Source organism: Carcharhinus amblyrhynchos, chromosome 2, assembly GCF_965287045.1.
Source record: "Carcharhinus amblyrhynchos chromosome 2, sCarAmb.v2.hapA, whole genome shotgun sequence".
Lineage (NCBI taxonomy): Eukaryota > Metazoa > Chordata > Chondrichthyes > Carcharhiniformes > Carcharhinidae > Carcharhinus > Carcharhinus amblyrhynchos.
In genome coordinates this window covers 101,230,906-101,250,820 of record NC_137325.1, presented here as the reverse complement: position 1 = coordinate 101,250,820, position 19,915 = coordinate 101,230,906, and the positions used below count along the sequence as shown (strand labels likewise).

The 19,915-nt window shown below is 41.4% G+C and overlaps 1 protein-coding gene across 1 annotated transcript in view; it reads right to left on the bottom strand.

Moving 5' to 3' along the window:
* The window catches only part of dnah5l (dynein, axonemal, heavy chain 5 like), a 326,877-nt gene that overhangs the window by 80,864 nt on the left and 226,098 nt on the right, over nt 1-19,915 (bottom strand). The window contains exons 63-64 of the mRNA XM_080217022.1: nt 13,474-13,629; nt 11,955-12,137 (exon numbers count right to left, since the gene is read on the bottom strand). Of these exons, the coding sequence (XP_080073148.1) occupies nt 11,955-12,137; nt 13,474-13,629 (339 nt within the window). The remainder of the gene's footprint in view (nt 1-11,954; nt 12,138-13,473; nt 13,630-19,915) is intronic.

Sequence of the window (19,915 nt, the reverse complement as noted above, 5' to 3'; positions counted from 1 at the left end):
GTGAGTGAGTGAGTATGTGAGTGAGTGAGTGAGTATGTGAGTGAGTGAGTGAGTGAGTATGTGAGTGAGTGAGTGAGTATGTGAGTGAGTGAGTGAGTGAGTATGTGAGTGAGTGAGTGAGTGAGTATGTGAGTGAGTGAGTATGTGAGTGAGTGAGTATGTGAGTGAGTGAGTATGTGAGTGAGTGAGTGAGTATGTGAGTGAGTGAGTGAGTATGTGAGTGAGTGAGTGAGTGAGTATGTGAGTGAGTGAGTGAGTATGTGAGTGAGTGAGTGAGTGAGTATGTGAGTGAGTGAGTGAGTATGTGAGTGAGTGAGTATGTGAGTGAGTGAGTATGTGAGTGAGTGAGTGAGTGAGTATGTGAGTGAGTGAGTGAGTATGTGAGTGAGTGAGTATGTGAGTGAGTGAGTACGTGAGTGAGTGAGTGAGTATGTGAGTGAGTGAGTGAGTATGTGAGTGAGTGAGTGAGTGAGTATATGAGTGAGTGAGTGAGTATGTGAGTGAGTGAGTATGTGAGTGAGTGAGTGAGTGAGTATGTGAGTGAGTGAGTGAGTGAGTGAGTATGAGTGAGTGAGTATGTGAGTGAGTGAGTGAGTGAGTATGTGAGTGAGTGAGTGAGTATGTGAGTGAGTGAGTATGTGAGTGAGTGAGTGAGTGAGTACGTGAGTGAGTGAGTGAGTATGTGAGTGAGTGAGTGAGTGAGTGAGTATATGAGTGAGTGAGTGAGTATGTGAGTGAGTGAGTGAGTAAGTATGTGAGTGAGTAAGTATGTGAGTGAGTATGTGAGTGAGTGAGTGAGTATGTGAGTGAGTGAGTACGTGAGTGAGTGAGTGAGTATGTGAGTGAGTGAGTGAGTGAGTGAGTGAGTGAGTATATGAGTGAGTGAGTGAGTATGTGAGTGAGTGAGTAAGTATGTGAGTGAGTGAGTGAGTGAGTATGTGAGTGAGTGAGTGAGTATGTGAGTGAGTATGTGAGTGAGTGAGTGAGTATGTGAGTGAGTGAGTGAGTATGTGAGTGAGTGAGTGAGTATGTGAGTGAGTGAGTGAGTATGTGAGTGAGTGAGTGAGTGAGTATGTGAGTGAGTGAGTGAGTGAGTATGTGAGTGAGTGAGTGAGTATGTGAGTGAGTGAGTGAGTGAGTATGTGAGTGAGTGAGTGAGTGAGTATGTGAGTGAGTGAGTGAGTGAGTGAGTGAGTATGTGAGTGAGTGAGTGAGTGAGTATGTGAGTGAGTGAGTGAGTATGTGAGTGAGTGAGTATGTGAGTGAGTGAGTGAGTGAGTATGTGAGTGAGTGAGTACGTGAGTGAGTGAGTGAGTATGTGAGTGAGTGAGTGAGTATGTGAGTGAGTGAGTGAGTGAGTATATGAGTGAGTGAGTGAGTATGTGAGTGAGTGAGTGAGTGAGTATGTGAGTGAGTGAGTGAGTGAGTATGTGAGTGAGTGAGTGAGTGAGTGAGTATGAGTGAGTGAGTATGTGAGTGAGTGAGTGAGTGAGTATGTGAGTGAGTGAGTGAGTATGTGAGTGAGTGAGTATGTGAGTGAGTGAGTGAGTGAGTACGTGAGTGAGTGAGTGAGTGAGTGAGTATATGAGTGAGTGAGTGAGTATGTGAGTGAGTGAGTGAGTAAGTATGTGAGTGAGTAAGTATGTGAGTGAGTATGTGAGTGAGTGAGTGAGTATGTGAGTGAGTGAGTATGTGAGTGAGTGAGTGAGTATGTGAGTGAGTGAGTGAGTGAGTGAGTATGTGAGTGAGTGAGTATGTGAGTGAGTGAGTGAGTGAGTGAGTATGTGAGTGAGTGAGTGAGTGAGTGAGTGAGTATGTGAGTGAGTGAGTGAGTGAGTATGTGAGTGAGTGAGTATGTGAGTGAGTGAGTGAGAGAGAGAGAGTGTGAGTGAGTGAGTGAAGGTGTATAAGCTGTATGAGTAAGTTGTTAGGTTGGTGTGGTAAGTGGGTAGGTGACACCTGGGTGAGGTGATAGGTAAACAGGATGGCAGGTTGACAGATGGGAGGTGGGTGAGTGGGTAGCTGGGTCAGGAAATAGGAGTTGTCATATCAGAGACTAGTCAGGATGGGTTGGGGAAGTGGAAGGATGGTTGAGCTAGTTTAATGAGGTCAGGGCTAGTCGTATTGGGTCAGGATTCGAGGAGACTAGTCAGACTGGGGCGGTCAGTGCAAATGATTTTGGGTCAATTGTGCAATTACCAAGAAATTAGACAAGGATTCTCCTGTCTAACATTTAGTTTTCTGTTCATTCATGGGATGTGGGCATCACTGGGTGGGCCAGCAGTTATTGCCTCAAGAGCATTTAGGAGTCAAACACATTACTCTAGGGCTGGAGTCACATGTAGGCCAGACTGGGTTAGAAGAACAGATTTCCTCCCCTAAAGGAGAAGAGTAAACTAAATGTGTTTTTAGAACAATCAGCAATGGTTTCTCAGTCATTACCAGATATTTATTCTCCCGATTTTTCTCCAATTCAATTTCACAGTTTTCTATGGTGAGATTTGAACATATTCCCCAGAATATTAGCCTGGTCTCTGGATTACTAGTCCAGTGATTAACTATTCAGGTAAGTCCCATACGATTGTCCAAACTTTCTGACTCCAGCTCAGAGTGGATAGTCCTGGGGAGTGGGAAATTGCCCATCTGAAGTTCAAACTTTCTGGCTCTAGCCCACTCCCATCTCCCAGAACAAAAATATGATTGGTGGGGTCCTTTTACAGGAAGTTTCATGACTTGAACTTTATGGGATTATGGAGAATTGTCTCCAAGGTGACCAAGAATGGGAACTAAACATTAAGAGCTATTCAGTGTTTAGGAAGGACAGATGGAAAGAAAAAGGTGGTGGAATTGCATTGTTGATTAAAGAATATATTATTACAAATATTGAGGAAAGATACTAGCAGAATCTTTATGGGTCGAGTTAAGAACATCAAGAGGAAAAATACATTTGTGGGGGTGATATACAGACCACAGAACTGGAATGATAATGTTGGGGATAGAATTAGACAGGAAATCAGGGATGAATGTAAGAAAGGAACATCTGTGATTATGGGTAACTTTATTTAAGAACAATGAACAAAGAACAAAGAAAATGACAGCACAGGAAGAGCCCCTTTGGTCCTCCAAACCTGCGTTGACCATACTGCCTGACTAAACTAACCCTTCTGGGGGCCATATCCCTCCATTCCCATCCTATTCATGTATTTGTCAGAATGCCCCTTAGAAGTCACTACGGTATCCGCTTCCACTACCTCCCCTGGCAACGAATTCCAGGCACCCATCACCCTCTGTGTAAAAAACTTGCCTTGTTCTTTTCTTTTAAATCTTGCCCCTCGCACCTTAAACCTATGCCCCCTAGAATTGACTCTTCCACCCTGGGAAAAAAGCTTCTGACTTTCCACTCTGTCCACGCTCCTCATAATCTTGTAGACTTCTATCAGGTCCCCCCTCAACCTCCAGGATCTACAGGCACTTAGAGACGCAAGGATGATTAGAGACAGTCAGCATGGCTTTGTGAATGGAAAAATCATGTCTCACAAACTTGATTGAGTTTTTTGAAGGGGTAACGAAGAAAGTAGATGAGGGCAGTACAGCTGATGTTGTCTACATGGACTTTAGCAAGCCCTTTGACAAGGTACCACATAGTAGGTTGTTGTATAAGGTTAAATCTCACGGGATCCAGGGCGAGGTAGCTAAATGGATACAAAATTGGCTTGATGACAGAAGACAGATGGTGGTGGTAGAGGTTTGTTTTTCAGACTGGAGGTCTGTGACTAGTGGTGTGCATCAGGAATCAGTGCTGGGTCCACTGTTATTTGTCAATTATGTTAATGATTTGGATGAGAATTTAGTAGGCACAGTTAGTAAGTTTGCAGATGGTGGCATACTGGACAGTGAAGAAGGTTATCTCGGATTGCAACAGGATCTTGATCAATTGGGCCAGTGGGCTGATGAATGGCAGATGGAGTTTAATTTAGATAAATGTGAGGTGATACATTTTGGTTGATCAAACCAGGGCAGGATTTAGTCAGTTAATAGTAGGATGTTGGGGAGAGTTATAGAACAAAGAGTTCTAGGGGTACAGGTTCATAGCTCCTTGAAAGTGGAGTCACAGCTGGACAGAGTGGTGAAGAAGGCATTCGGCATGCTTGATTTCATTGATCAGAACACTGAATGCAGGAGTTGGGACGTCATGTTGATGTTGTACAAGACATTGGTATGGTCACACTTGGAATATTATGTACAGTTCTGGTCACCCTATTATAGAAGGGATATTATTAAACTAGAAAGGAAGTAGAAAAGATTTGCTAGGATGCTACCGGGACTTGATGGTTTGAGTTACAAGGAGAGGATGAATAGACTGGGACTTTTTCCTCTGGAGCGTAGGAGGCTGAGGGGTGATGTTATAGAGGTCTATGAAATAATGAAGGGCATAGATCAGCCAGACAGTCAAGACATTTGCCCAAAGGTAAGGGAGTCTAAAACTGGAGGCATGGGTTTAAATAGTCCAGAATGGCAATTTTTTCCACAGTGGGTGGTAAATGTCTGGAACAAGCTGCCAGAGGTAGTAGTAGAGGCAGGTCAATTTTGTAATTTAAAAAGTGTTTAGACGTTATATGGGTAAGGTGGGTATAGAAGGCTAGGGGCCAAATGCAGACCATTGAGACTAGCTTAGGGGTTAAAAAAGGGGGTGACATGGATAAGTTGGGCTGAAGACCTTGTTTCCATGCTGCAAACCTCTATGACTCCATCGTTTCAGTGGAAATAAAACAAGTTTCCCCAACCTCTCCTCATAGCAAATGCCCTCCATACCAGACAACATCCCTGCTAAATCTTTTCTGTACATATTGATTGCGTGAATCAGATTAGTTACAATACAACAGAGAAAACATTTCTGGAGTGTATACAGGATGGTTTTCTGGAGCAATATGTTGAGGAACCAAAGAACAAAGGATAAAGAAATGCACAGCACAGGAACAGACCCTTCAGCCCTCCAAGCCTGTACCAATCATGATAACTAAACTAAAAACAACTCTGTCCTTACTCAGTCTGTAACCCTCTATTCACCCCACCACCCCGTCCCCCCAACCATACACCCCTCCAGATGCTTCTTATACTTTGCTAATCTTTCTTCTTCCACCACCTCCTCTGGCAGCATTTTCCAGGCACCCACCACTCTTTGCATAAAAGCTTCCCCCACACATCTTCCTTAAACTTTCCCCCTCTCACCTTGAACCTGTGCCCCTTGTTATTTGACACATCCACCCTTGGAAAGAGCCTCTGAAATCCACCCTGTCTTTGCCTCTCATAATTTTGTAGACCTCTATCAGTCTTCCCAATAAAAACAATCCTAATTTTTTCAACCTCTCCTCATAGCCACCACCCTTGAGATCAGGCAACAGCCTGGTGAACCTTCCTTGCACTCTCTCAATGCTTCCACTTCTTTCCACCAATGAGGGACAGGCCATCTTGGACTGGGTATTGTGCAATGAGAAAGTGCAATTTGTTTGTGAGAGAACTCTTGGGGATAAATATAATAATATGCTAGAACTCTTTATTAAGGTGGATAGTGAGGTAGTTGATTCTGATACTGATGTCTTGAATCCCAATAAAGGTAACTCTGATGGTATGATGCATGCATTGGATTTGATGGACTGGGAAACATTGCTGAAAGGAAGGACAGTGGACAGGTGATAGCATGCATTCAAGGAACAAATAGATAAATTCCAAAGGTTGTTTATTCCTATTTGGCACAAGAATGGAAAGATAAGAGAACTGTGGATGTTATCCACTTCACAAACAAATACATGAATAATGTATCAGAAGTTCTGAGAAGTTTTAGTGAGGAGTTGAAGGAAATCAGAATTAGAAGAGAATGGGTTTTGTGGAAAGTGATGGGGTTGAAGTTGAATAAATTTCCAGGGCCTGATAAGCTTCACCCCAAAGTAGTTAAGAAAGTGGCCCTAGAAATGGTAGATCCATTGGTGATCATTTTCCAAAATTCTTTGAACTCTGGAATACTTCCTATAGATTGCAGGGTAGCTAATGTAATCCAGCTATTCAAAAAGAGAGGTAGGGAGAAAACAGGGAATTATAGACCAGTGAGCCTAGCATCAGTAGTAGGGAAATTGCTAGAATCCATTATCAAGGATTTCATAGTACAGCATTTGGAAAGTAGTGGTATAATCAGACAAAGCCAGCATGGACTTACAAAGGGGAAATCATGCTTGATGAATCTACTGAAATTCTTTGAGGATGTAACTTGTACAGCTGACCAGGGAGAACTGGTGGATGTGGTTTATTTAAACTTTCAGAAGACTCAATAAGGACTGACAGAGCAGGCTATTATGTAAAGTTAAAGCACATTGGATTGTGGGTAGTGTCTTGAGATGGAAAGAAAGTTGGTTAGCAGATAGGTCGCAAAGAATTCGAATAAATTGATTTTTTTCCAATTGGCAGTCAGTGACTAGTAGGGTTCCACAGAGATGAGTGCTAGGATCCCAGCTGTTCACATTACATATTAATGATTTGGACAAGAGAACTAAATATATCTCAAAATTTGCAGGTGATACACAATTGGGTGAACGGGTGAGCTGTGAGGAGGATGCAGAGATGCTTCAGCATGATTTGGGCAGGCTGAGTGTGTGAGTATCTGCATGGCGGATGCAATATGAGGTGGATGAATGTGAGGTTACCCACTTCAGTAGCAAAAATAGGAAGGGACCTTATTACTTGAATGGATGTAAATTGAAAGAGATTGATACTCAGCGAGACCTTGGTGGCCTCATGCATCAGTTGCTGAAAGTAATTGCACAGGTACAGCATGTGGTAAAGAAGACAAATAATATGTTAGCCTTAATGGCGAGAGGATTTGAGTATAGGGATAGGGATGCTTTACTGCAATTGTATAGGCATTGGTGCAGTTTTGGTACCTTTATCTGAGGAAGGATGCCCTTGCTTTAGGGAGAGTACAGTGAAGGTTTACCAGGCTGATTCCTGGGATGGCAGGTCTGTCATATGAGGAGAGATTAAGTTGGCTAGGACTATATTTATTGCAGTTTAGAACAGTGAGAGAGGGTCTCATAGAAATTTATAGAATTCTAACAGGATTAGACAGGGTAGATTCAGAAAGAATGTTCCTGATTGTGGATGAGTCCAGAACTAGAGGTCATAGTTTATGGATAAGGGGTAAAGCTTTAAGCACTGAGGTGAGGTGAAATTTCTTCACCCAGATGGTGGTGAATGTGTGGAATTCACTGCCACGATAAGTAATTGAGGCCAAAACATTACACGATTTAAAGAAGGAATTAGGCATAGCTCTAGGGGCTAAAGGGATCAAAGGATATGGGGGGAAAGACAGGATCAGGGTATTGAATTTGATGATCAGCCATTGTCATAATGAATGGCAGAGCAGGCTCGAAGGGCCAAATGGCCTAATCCTACCTCTATTTTTTAGTTACGTTTATGTATGTCTCCATTTCTGACCTCTTTGGTAGAGGAGGCAGTTCAGATACGCATGGAAGATTGCCACCACACCCTGTAAACATTGTCAAAACAGCTGCCATACATCAAGATGGACACATCTAAGCATTTGTGCTGCACAGATATTCAGGACACGGCTGCTGTTTGACACACCAAGGACTGCAGCATGCCTGTTTACAATAAGGTGTCAAGCTTTCCTAACCTATAACTCGTTTTGCTAATCTTATCACATATCCTCACAAAACTCAAATCGCATAACATAATTTTTGTGCACATTGCTTCCCTGTCAAATTTACTACATGCAACATGACAGCTCTGAAAAATTAAGCAATATCAGGTGCATCAATCTTGAAAACTCATCTAATTACTCCAGCTAGAAATCTTCAGAGGAAAATTGCTAAATAAGTTGTTAACTTCAAATGGAAGCACAATTTTGTTATAAATTTAGAAATACATGTCTTAAACATATCAAAGTGCAAAATAATTGCTTCTTGTAAGAGGAAAATTTAAGAAAGGTTAAGATTTCTGGATTTTTAATTCCAAAGACTTGGAGCATGTTGTAGTACCCTAAGTTGACTGAGAGTGCTGTTATGGAAAAGGTAACTGTATGGGCCCAGGTACAGCAGGTACCCACTTATGTGTGTTCAGGATGGAATCTCAGTCCACCCATATTTTCAGTAGTTTTCTGGGTTTAGATTTCAAATTATCTATTTCTTTAAGGTCATCTTTCAGTTCTCTCCTTTTTAGTCCCCTCCAGGCCTAAATGATCCTCTGTTCTTTTGACTAGCCTCTCATTTTCCATGTTCTGTGTGTGTACTTCACTGAAATCTCTGCTGCCCATATACACAAAATACCACTCACCAACCATTCCTTTCTCTATTGAACTATAGTGGCTTCTGCAGTTTCAATTTACAAGTCTCACCCTTCATGGTCTTGGGCCAGATTTTCATGGTTACTTTAGGACCATAGGAATCCCGCAGTGCAGAAGGAAGTCATTTGGCCCAATGAATCTGGACTGATTCTTTGAAAGAGCATCTTACCCAGGCCCACATCCCCATCCTATCCCTGTAACCCCACACATTTACCATGGCTAATCCACATAATTTACACACGTTTGGACTGTAGGAAAAAACTGGAGCACCCAGAGGAAACCCACATAGGCACAGGGAGAATGTGCAAACTCCACACAGACAGTCATCCAGGTCAGAATTGAACACAGGTCCCTGGCGCTGTGAGGCAGCAGTGCTAACCACTGTGCCACTTTGAGTTATTTACAGCTGGGAAAATTTACAGCTGGGACTGCAAAGAAAATGGCCAGCTAGAGACATCCCCAGATGTCCTGGCCCCATTTCCACTCTTGGCCATTTTCACAAGGGATTGTAAAATTGTTTTGCTTCCTTTATAGTCCACCACAACATGTAACATGAGTTTTATCTGTGTTCAAGCAAATGAAAGAGGTAACTACCCATTAAACATTGTGTTTGTCAGACTGTTACTTCTGCCAATTGGTAAGCTGTCAAGTAAAAGATTAAACTTGTAATTGTGGCAAAGGCTTCAGACAAATTTAAAAAGTTCATCAAATAGATAAAATGAGAGAGTAAATTTTACAGTATTGAAAGTGTAGCTTGGTTTGATAACAATGGCAATTTTTAAAAAGGTTTTTCCTATGCTTGCATTTAGCCTGGACACCTGTTGAGATAAATTCTGAAGTCAGCTTACTTCTTGAATTAGGGGCTCTTGGCTGTAATCCAACTGCCTAATCATTTTACAAGTAGTTGACTGTTTATGCAGTTGGTTTGAATAGTCAGGTGGTTTACTTGGTGTGTTTAATAGACCATTCAACAACTTCAAACTGTTAGAATCAGCTTGTGAATTCTGTTCCAAGATGAAAGGGTGACAGGTAAGAGTGAGCAGTGTGAGGAAGTGAGGGGCTAAGGATGAAAGGACACAGGGTAAGGATAAGGGGACGAGGGGATGAGTGTAGTGTGGAGGTGAAGTTTCAATTTATCATAAGGTATAAATTTCTTCATGATTTAGCACAACCTTCACTGCTGATTCCATTGGAAGAACATGCTGATGATTTGGGAATGAAAATGGGCCTATTAATCTACCTACTCCATCAACATCTCATGTTCAGTTGCAGGCCAATTAAACACTGTTTCTGGGCAGCCTGACAGGGAATCTCCCAATTCCTGACTCCAAGATGAAAATCCGGCCCCTTGTCCCTCCCTATTTCTGAACATTGCTTAATCAACTTTTCTAGAACTATCCATTCCTTCAACTCTTACAAATCCATCTTTCTCTCCCATTATTTCACTATTAGTAACCATGCTCTTAGCTGTCTAGGCCCTGCACTCTGGAATCCCTCACTAAATTTCTTCTCTTTTATGATCTGCCTTGAAAATCAAACAAACCTGATTGACCAAATAAGTCTCTCAATAGTTGCTCCTTGGGTGTGATGTTTGATGTGATTACACCTCTATGAAGTGCCACTTTTCTACATTTAATATGCAACATAAATGCAAGTTGATGTTTTTGAAACACCAAGTCTCTTCAGTTGTTCTCAGCAACATAGTATTTAAGGTGATCCAGAGCACAGTATTCATGATGCTGATGAAAAGTCAGCAACTATGATGTTAACTTGGCTTCTCCCTCCTGCCTGAGTTGCTGAATACTTCCTGTTTGTGTGTTTTATTCACAGCATAGTTTGATCACAAAATCCCTCCGACTTGTTTTAGATTTGCGGATTAATACTGGCTTTGTTGGTTACTACTGTACATTGTTTGAATGTGTTCTTGTTAAGTGTGCTAGAAACGATATCTGCATCCTTTCTTACACAATTCATGAAACATGTGTGTTCTTTCCTATTTGCAGCACATCATATCTTTTTGCATCATTTTGTCCACTTACATTTTGTTTAACTAGATCAATTCCCATTTGATCTAGTTTGCTAATTTAACCAATTGACACCGCACTTCTGTAAGATCAGTTGACACTCATTAACTAGAGGGTATAATTTGAAAACCACTATGAGAAGAATAAATGGAGAGTTCAGGTGATTTAATGGGTTACCAGAAAACAATGATGAAAGCAACATTCACAACAGTCTTTAACATAGAAATTAATGCACTTTAGAAAGATGAAAATTTAAAAGAGCATGGCAAAGGGGACAATTCCTTCACAAAGCTGGGATAGTCAAGATAGCCTGTGAACTATATAATATTATGCACTTTCTTTTCTAACATTAGCTAGCAACTTGCAAACTATGCCAGAATTTTCAGGTGGATTATTGATGTGAGAGTAATCCATTTCCAGTAGAGGTTAGTTAAACCTGAATTGTGTATATTTTCAAATAACCTGTACAGGGATGCCAGCATAAAGGTCAACCATTAAAATTTAGCATCAACCACTCAGTTAACAATGAATAAAGACTGCATATCTGATATCAAGATGTGCAGGCATAGAAACGTACATGAAGTTACAGCTTAGGTAGTTGACAATAATTCCATTTGGTCCCTCTTGTGCAGTAAATTGGCATCCCAACAAGAATTGTTTTTAATAGAATGTTGATTCAGATATGTAAGGTGGGATTCTCCGGCTGTGCTCGCCTCAAAATCGGAGATTCCCGCCCGACTTCAATGGACCTTTACATGGTCCGCACCAACCCCGGTCCATCAGAATTCCAATGGAGAGCGGTATGGGAGAATTCCGGCCGTAACTCCCCATTTCCCACACTTTCCAGATAAGGTATAACAATAGTGTGGATGATCTTCCCATCCTCAATGCTCCAAATTCAACACCTGGGTTGTTCTCAGCATCGCCAATTGATAATTCAGAGGGATAATTTGCAAAGACCAAGAAAAGCTGATTATTTTCTTCCAGACAAAATTAAAAATAATTTAATTACAAAAAATATTGATAGGTCTAAAATTTGCCAATTATGTGAAAATAATAACTAGTTTAGTCATTCATGGGACATGGGCATCGTTGGCTGGTCAGCATTTATTGCCCATCTCTTGTTGCTCGAGGCCATTGAGAGTCAACCACATTGCTGTGGCTCTGGAGTCACATGTAGGTCAGACCAGGTAAGTACGGCAGATTTCCTTCCCTAAAGGATATTTTCAAAAATGGCTTTTTCCATTTTTTATTGAATTAAAATTCCACCATCTGTCATGGCAGAATTCAAACCCGGGACCCCAGAACATCAGTTGAGTTTCTGGATTAATAGTCTAGCAACAATAACACTAGCTAACGCCTTCCTTTAATTTAATTTAAATCTAATGTAGTCTAATATAGAAATATTACAAGTCTAATCTAAAAGGATTGATCAATATCCTGAAAAAATTGTAAGCACTGCAACAGTCTTTTTGGTCTGTTGTTCACTGGTTGTTATGAATCAGCCTTATTTCATATGCATTTTATATAGTATTGACTTCCTGTTTCTTATTTCTTTGTTGCTTGTCTTTACCTACCTGTTTCTCAATTAGGATGACTCGACCAAGTAGCTGGTCTTCTAGCCCTCTCATTGTGACAGTAAAGTCGATAATGGCAGTCTTCGCACTGATCTCAGGAGTGTAAGCAGGATTTGCCAGTTTGGTGGTGATATACAAGGTGAACCCCATCATCACATCAATTTCTTTGTCACCAACTTTTACCTATCATCAAAGAAATGGGTGCAAAGTGTTTACTACTACTCATTAATTTGTTTGCATATGCTGCAAATTTAAAATGTAAATGAATAAATGGTCTTTGTAGAAGTAAGTACTGGCCGCCTACTCAGAGCTCGTAATTATTTAGAAGGCAACACATCACATTTTTGAAAGGCTTGAGAAAACTTAATGCACACTGATAACACAATATTGAACCAAAGAGAATTAAACACTTAATAAAGAATATGTTTATGAATTTATATGAGATTGGATGGCTGTGGCTTGGCAGCTTAGCTATTGTTCAAAGATTTAAAATATAGAAATCAGCTCTGTCCATGTCTAATATGTGCTCAGTTTAGAAAAACAGTGAAATATTAACACAATTAATAGTGCAGTCCACCATTGATCTTGAATGCTGATGCACATTCTAATCTTACAATTTATAGTCGATTTACAAAAATTAGTTTTGTATTCAGTCCAAAATTACTACCAAAAATTCAGCAGCTATTGATGTTAGAAGGTGAGGATGTACAGATGGGACATACAACTAAACTTCAGCTTGGACTTTCAGAGGCAATGGGTACATTCAACCAGCAACCCCAATGACAATGGCGAACCAAAGAATCCCACCACTGACCAACTGGGGGCCACGTCCACCATGTGTGGAAAATCCTTCCCATGATTCGACAGAGTTGTTGATTCTTCGTGATCTGAATATCAACAGTTTTTGAACATGGAACTCTACATACCATGATGAATGGAGTAACTTACTTTCTATTTACTAAATAGACCGTTTATTGCTCTCTGCAATTTTTAAAACATATAAAACATTCCAGTTGCTGATCATGGCTCCATGACTTAGCATACTAATGCTGCTCCTGCAGTAAAAAGATACTCAAAAGGAGATGGGAACCAGAGACCTTCAGTTTTGCCAGCACAACATTTAAAGTGAGCTACATAAACACAAGGAGAACTGTAGCTGGGTATTAAACGGAATGGCAAAAAGGACCAGCTGAGAATTCATATGCAAAACTCAATGGGCCAAATTTTCATTTGACTCTGGAGATGTGACTATAGTGGCAAGCCTGCAATTTCTAGCTATGGGCTGGTGTGCCAGTCTGCTGCTTTGGACGCACTTCACAGCAAACTTCACTGAAGCTGGGTGGGAGGATATAGGCCTATCAACTTGCCCTTTGAGGGTTCGTATAAGAATGAGAGAGTGTGTGTGTGTGTGTGTGTGTGTGTGTGTGTGTGTGTGTGTGTGTGTGTGTGTGTGTGTGTGTGTGTGTGTGTAAACATCAATTCCTTTAAAATGCATCACTATTTTCAAACTTGATCTTACTTTATAAGTTGATCCTGATTTAATGAAGTTCTTTTCCAGCACATTGTCAAGAGCAGGATCCAACTCCTCTCCTATATCCTCCATTAGCAGGGGTCGTCCCAAAGACAGACAGTCCTCTAGATGGGTCCTGAAGTACTTATGATTTAGTGATGTTATCTACGGACATAAAATTAAATTATATAATTAGCTCAGTGAAATTAATAAGAGACTTGGCTCTTGTTTCAGCCAACTGTTTCAAAAGCACCAAAAGAACATATCAGAATATAGGACAGTGATAAACAGTGTGTAGCTCCGAAAGACTGCTCTGTTCAATTTCACATCAATTTTTCTGACACATTTGAGAGCTAACCATATCAAGTGAAAGTGTGGTGCATTTGTACACGGGGATTCAATATGACTTTGTGGAGTCCAATTTTACAGGAATTAAGTTGACAGATACACAGGGTACTGAGTACAAAAAGTCTCTCATGAATTTAAATTGTCCATTTCCTTATTGGGGAATCATACGATCGTACAGCATGAAAGGAGGCCGTCTTTCCCCTCCGGCATATGTCAAAGATGAGACAGTTTTTATAAAATATTCATGATTCCTCATTGGGATTACTAAAGTATCAGTTAATAGGCACAAACTCAAAAGGTACACTCTCAGGAAAGTTAACACTGATTAAAGTTCATAGAACCAGAAGAACATTTAAGAATAAAAGAATATCTAGAAACAAAGAATACATTAATGAATAATCAGCATGGATTTTGTAAGGGAAAATTGAATATTTTGCAGAGGTAAGAGAGAGAATAGACAATAGCAATATAGTAGATATAATATGTCTTGATTTTCAAAATGCTTTCAGTAAGATGCCCTATAATAAAATGACAAGTACCCTCAGAGAATGAGGAGCCAGCGGACAGGTACCAGGTCAGATTGTTTGTTGGCTTTAAGGCAGAAAAAAAGAGAACGGTGGGTGTAAAGGGGAGTTATTCAGAAAAGCAGAAGATGGGAAGCAGTGTTCCACAAAGATCAGTGTTAGAAGAACTGACGTATACAATTTACATTAACAATATGGACTTTGGAATCAAAATCAATAGGGTGAATTTTACAGGACAGCATATTGTCCCCCTTACTGTCCATTCTCCCCTTCAATAGGAAAGTCGATCTTGGGGCTGCTGGCTTTAAAAAGTAAAGTTATAATGAAGTTTGTTTATTAGTCACAAGTAAGGCTTACATTAACACTGCAATGAAGCTAATGCTAAATTCCCCTGGTCGCTACACTCCAGCACCTGTTTGAGTCAATGCACCTTTCAGACTGTGGTTGGACACTGAGCACCCAGAGAAAACCCACACAGACATGGGAGAACGTACAAACTTTGCACAAACAGTAACCCAAACTGGGAATTGAACCCTGATCCCTGGTGCTGTGAGGCAGCAGTGCTAATCACTGTACTAGCATGCCAACCAAGGGCTGTTCTGCAGCGTTAATTTGTAGGGGTGATCATAACAAAATGACAGTGGGACTTCCACCCATCAGGAACAACAAGTCAAAACCTCAAGAGCTGCTGGCCAATCGGATTGGCCCATAACTAAATAGTTCCAGCAGCATCAGGAAATGCAGTGATGTCTGCTGCTGGGGCTACAAGGGAAATCCCAGAGACACATTTATGGATGCTGGAGTTACAGACAAGTCTGTGGTTTTTGGATAGGGAAGGATCAAGGACCCCCGTGAGGGGGACAGAGAGGGAGATGGGGAAGCACAAAGAGGGGATATCATCTTTGGGGGGGGGGGGGGGGGGTGGTGTACAGTTGATGTGCACATTCACAAAGAAGGTACTGCGTCTTTTTTCCCATCATTTACCTCAAGTTGAGGGCTGGTCTTTTGCCTGTCACCTTTCCTTGCCCACCTTATTATAGCAATAGAGGCAGAAACAGATCACAGTGGCCTTAAATTGGCAACATAAGCGCCTCAATAGGCTTAGGTGTAAGGCTCATGCATTTCATGTCCACTGTAAAATGAGGGACAGTTCAGGACTGAGTGGGAAGGTGGCGAGCTAGCCAACAGCTTTATTTTACATGCCTTCCCACCTCAAATATCAAAAGGGGGTTGGGAGGGCCATGAAATTTTCCCCAATATTTCTAATTTTATGGATTCCACAAATTGAAGAGAATATTCAATACAGAGGACAACTGTAACAAATGATGGGTGGGCATTAATAAACTTGCAAAATGGGTATATAAATGGCAAAGGATGTTCAACACAGGTAGATTATGTGGAGTTGCCAGCATTGGACTGGGTTGGGCACTGTAAATAGTCTCACAACACCAGGTTAAAGTCTAACAGGTTTATTTGGTAGCATGAGCTTTTGGAGCACTGCCCCTTCATTAGGTGAGTGCCTGATGAATGACCTGATGAAGGAGCGGTGATCCAAAAGCTCGTGCTACCAAATATACCTGTTGGACTTTAACCTGGTGTTACAAGACTACTTACTGTGCCAACACAGATAAGTATGAGGGAAGAAAGGATAGAATAGAAAGACAAAGGGATTCTGACTGCAGACACACAAATCACTAAAAATTGCATCAAAGGTTAGTAAGCTGATTAAACAAACAAAGTAGTAGGCTTTATTTCAAGAGGTAAAGAATTGAAAGTTCTGTTACACCTTTATCAAACATTAATTAGTTCACACTTAAAAATACTGCATGGAGTTCTGGTCACCATGTTAAGAAAGGGACATGGAGGCATTTGAGAGAATTCAAAGAGAAGCTTTTCTTGAAAAGTAAAGAAAAAAGGGTGATATGATAGAGTTTTTTAAAATAATGAAAAGTCTCATAAATACAGAATGTTTCCTCAAGTGGGACAGAGCTTAACTAGGGACTTAAATAAGATAGTCACCAAACATTAGGCAATCCAGAAGAAACTTTACTCAAAGATTTTAGTTCAGAGAAGATTCTTGAGGTTGATTCCTGGGATGAAATGGTTCTTATGAGGAAAGGTTAAGCAACTTGGGTCTAAATTCATTAGAGTTTTGAAGAAAGGTGATTTTATTGCAACATATGAGAATCTGAGGAGGTTTGATAGGAATGAGGAGATGGGGCCAATTTTACCATAAACTTGTGCCCATTTTCAGGCGTGAAAACTTGGTAAAATCAGACGTGAGGTGAGTTGCCCGATCCACGCCTGCCTCCCTGCCGTTCCCCCTTTACCAAGCGCCTAAACTGACCATGATAAGGACTGTGCCCAAAACAGGCGCAACGGCAATTTAAATGCATTTCCATGCAGTTAAATTGACTTAATGGGCTGGACGCCCAAACTTACTGGCATTTCCCCCTTTGCCACCACCTTCGCCCATCCAGATTTGGCGCAAAACAGATATGGTCCACAAAGGTCCAATTTGGGCACTCCAGTTTCTGAGGAGGTAAGTTCAGAACTTCTAGTGTCTCCCTGACTCAGATCGGTGGTGGGGCAGGGGGTGGGAGGGAGGCGGGCTAGATGGTTCTCTGGTTGGGGGGAGGAAGGTACGTCAGATGGCTCTCTGATAGGGGGGAGGCATATTAGATGGCTCTTTGACAGGGGTGGGGGGGGAGGTGGGAGGCAGGCAGGTCAGATGGCTCTCTGATAGGGGAAAGAGGGAAGCAAGTCAGAGGGCTCTGGTGGGGGGGGGGAGGCGGGTCAGATGGTTCTCTGGTGGGGGGATGAGGGAGGCGAGTCAGATGGCTCTCGGATGGAGAGTCGGGAGGTGGGTCAGATGACTCTCTGGTAGGGGAGCTGCCATTCTCTGTGTGATCAGTGGGGGAGAAGGGAAGCAGGAGACCGCGATCGGTTTGGGTAGCGGAGGGAGGAGGGATAAGGGGAGGGCAATTATGTTGTGGTGGGCGGGGGGGGGTGCAATGTCTGTGGAGACCAGTGGGGAGGCATTATTGGACCCGGGAGCGATGTGGCAGGGGAGCATTTTTCAAATTTTTTTCTCTGCGCATATGCAGTTGAAGGCTCCAATCAAAGCTGCAGTGTTTCAAGCACAATAAGTCCCGGTCACAGGTTTCTGCGGTGCGATTCAGAATCGCTATTTTTTCAGGCAGAGCACACATGGGAGTGCCTGAAAACGGGTCAACAAGTCAGATCTGAAACACTCCCAGATTCAGCTGTTAGAATCAAAATGGTAAAATCGTGCCTGATGTTTCCTTTTATGAAGGAACCTACAACTAGAAGTCACAATTTCTAAATATTAAAGACTGAGTCTTAAATATTAAAGGTATGGCATGGCGACACAGTGGTTAGCCCTGCTGCCTCACAATACCAGGAATCCAAGTTCAATTCTGGCCTTGGGTCACTGTCTGTATGGCGTTCGCACATTCTCCCTGTGTCTGCGTGGGTTTTTTCCAGGTGCTCCAGTTTCCTCCCACATGCCAAAGATGTGCAGATTAGATGGATTGGCCATGCTAAATTGACCTTAGTGTCAGGAGGATTAGCGGGGTAAATATATGGGGTTACAGGGATAGGGCCTGGGTGGGATTGTGGTCAGTGTGGACTCAATGGGCCACATTGCCTCCTTCTGCACTGTAGGGATTCTACGATTCTGTGATTCCATGAGTTCAGCATTAATTTCTTCTGTCAGGGGGTTGTTAATGTTTGTAACTTTCTTCCATCAGCAGAGGTTGGGTCATTGAATATATTCAAGGCTCGAGTTGGACAGACCTTTGATTCAGTAAGAAGTCTCACAACACCAGGTTAAAGTCCAACAAGTTTATTTGGAATCATGAGCTTTTGGACCGCTGCTCCTTCATCAGGAGAGTGGAGAGGTAGGTTCACAAGCACGGCATATATAGGCAAAGACACAATTGTAAGATCCAACCATTATCCAACGCCGGCAGCTCCACATCCAGGCTTTTGATTGGTAAGGGAGTCATGAGTGTTGTGGGACAGGAAAATAGAATTTAAGGTGATATCAAATCAGCCCTGATTTTATTGACTGACATAACAGAATCAAGGAGGGAAATAACCTATTCCTGCTCTTATTTCTCATGATATCTGTTTATTATGTTGAGAATGTGGAACTCACTACCACAATGAATGGTTGAAGAAAATAGTATTGATGCATTTAAGAGAAATATAATTAAGCATATGAGGGAGAAGGGATCAAGGGGTTATAGTGGTAGATTTGGATGAGGAAAGGTAGGAGTTGGCTTGAGTGAATGACAGACTGGTTTCGATGAATATTTCTGTGCTGTGTTTCCTACTTCAGTATTCATGGGAGGCAAAAACCTATTATACATTAATTATTACTAAGAAAACAAAGGTAGTTTAAGGAATTCATATTTGTACTGGTAAACATAATGTCAAGTTTTAAGTGAGCTTTTTAAGCGGGGTGGTGGCATAGTGGTATTGTTACTGGATTAGTAATCCATAGATTCAGGGTAATGCTCTGAGAACTACAGCAAATGGTGAAACTTGAACTCAATAAAAAAAAAATCTGGACTTAAAAGTCTAATGATGGCCATGAAACCATTGTCGATTGTTGTAAAAAATCTATCTGGTTCACTAATGTCCTTTAGGGAAGAAAATCTGCTGTACATGGACTACATGTATCTCCAGACCCAGAGCAATGGGGTTGACTCTTCAATGCCCTCTGAAATGGCCTAGCAAACTGCTTAATTCAAGAGTAATTAGGGATGGCAACAAATGCTGGTCTTGCCAGTGACATCCCATGAACGAATACAGAAAACTAAATTAATGCTTCTGTGCCTGTAGCTAGATGTGTATGGAGTTGGTTTCAACTCCCGCAGTGATTGTATTGCTCTTAGAGAGGGTTATAGCTTGAAGAATAAATAGAATGAGCAGGAGTTACATTTGATTGTGAAGGCAAATGTAGGTTTGGTTTAACATCATGTCCGAGTGATTAGCACTCCCAACGATGCAGTGTTCCCTCCATACTGAAGTGACTGCCTTGATTTTTGGGATCAAACTTAGAACTATGCGAATCATTAGTGAACATGCAACCAACTGAGCATAAGTTCAGCCATTTTAGCTTTTAGAACTCAGCCAAACATTCATAATGGTCATAGCTGTCAATACATTACATTGCAGCTATAAAACTCTAAAAGTTGGAAGAGCAGACAGTGCTATGTTCCTGTTTCAAAGTAGATTGCTTGTTTTCAATGAAGGGAGCATATGTTTAGATTTCATTTCAACTTGCAACAGCAGGAAATTTATTTTCAAAGACAAAGCTGTTTGTGCATATAGATCACAGTCCCAAACATGACAGGAGGATTTACCAAAAGTCTTTTCTCCACTTTTGAATGCATTTTGGCACTTTATCTGTCATACAAAAAGTACTGTAATGCATGCTGACACTTACACAAGCCTGTCAATGTAATTGTCAACTTGTCTTTACAGGACAGAACCCTGTGCTAAATCACTGCACAAAAAAGTTGCAATATAATATCTACTATATTTGA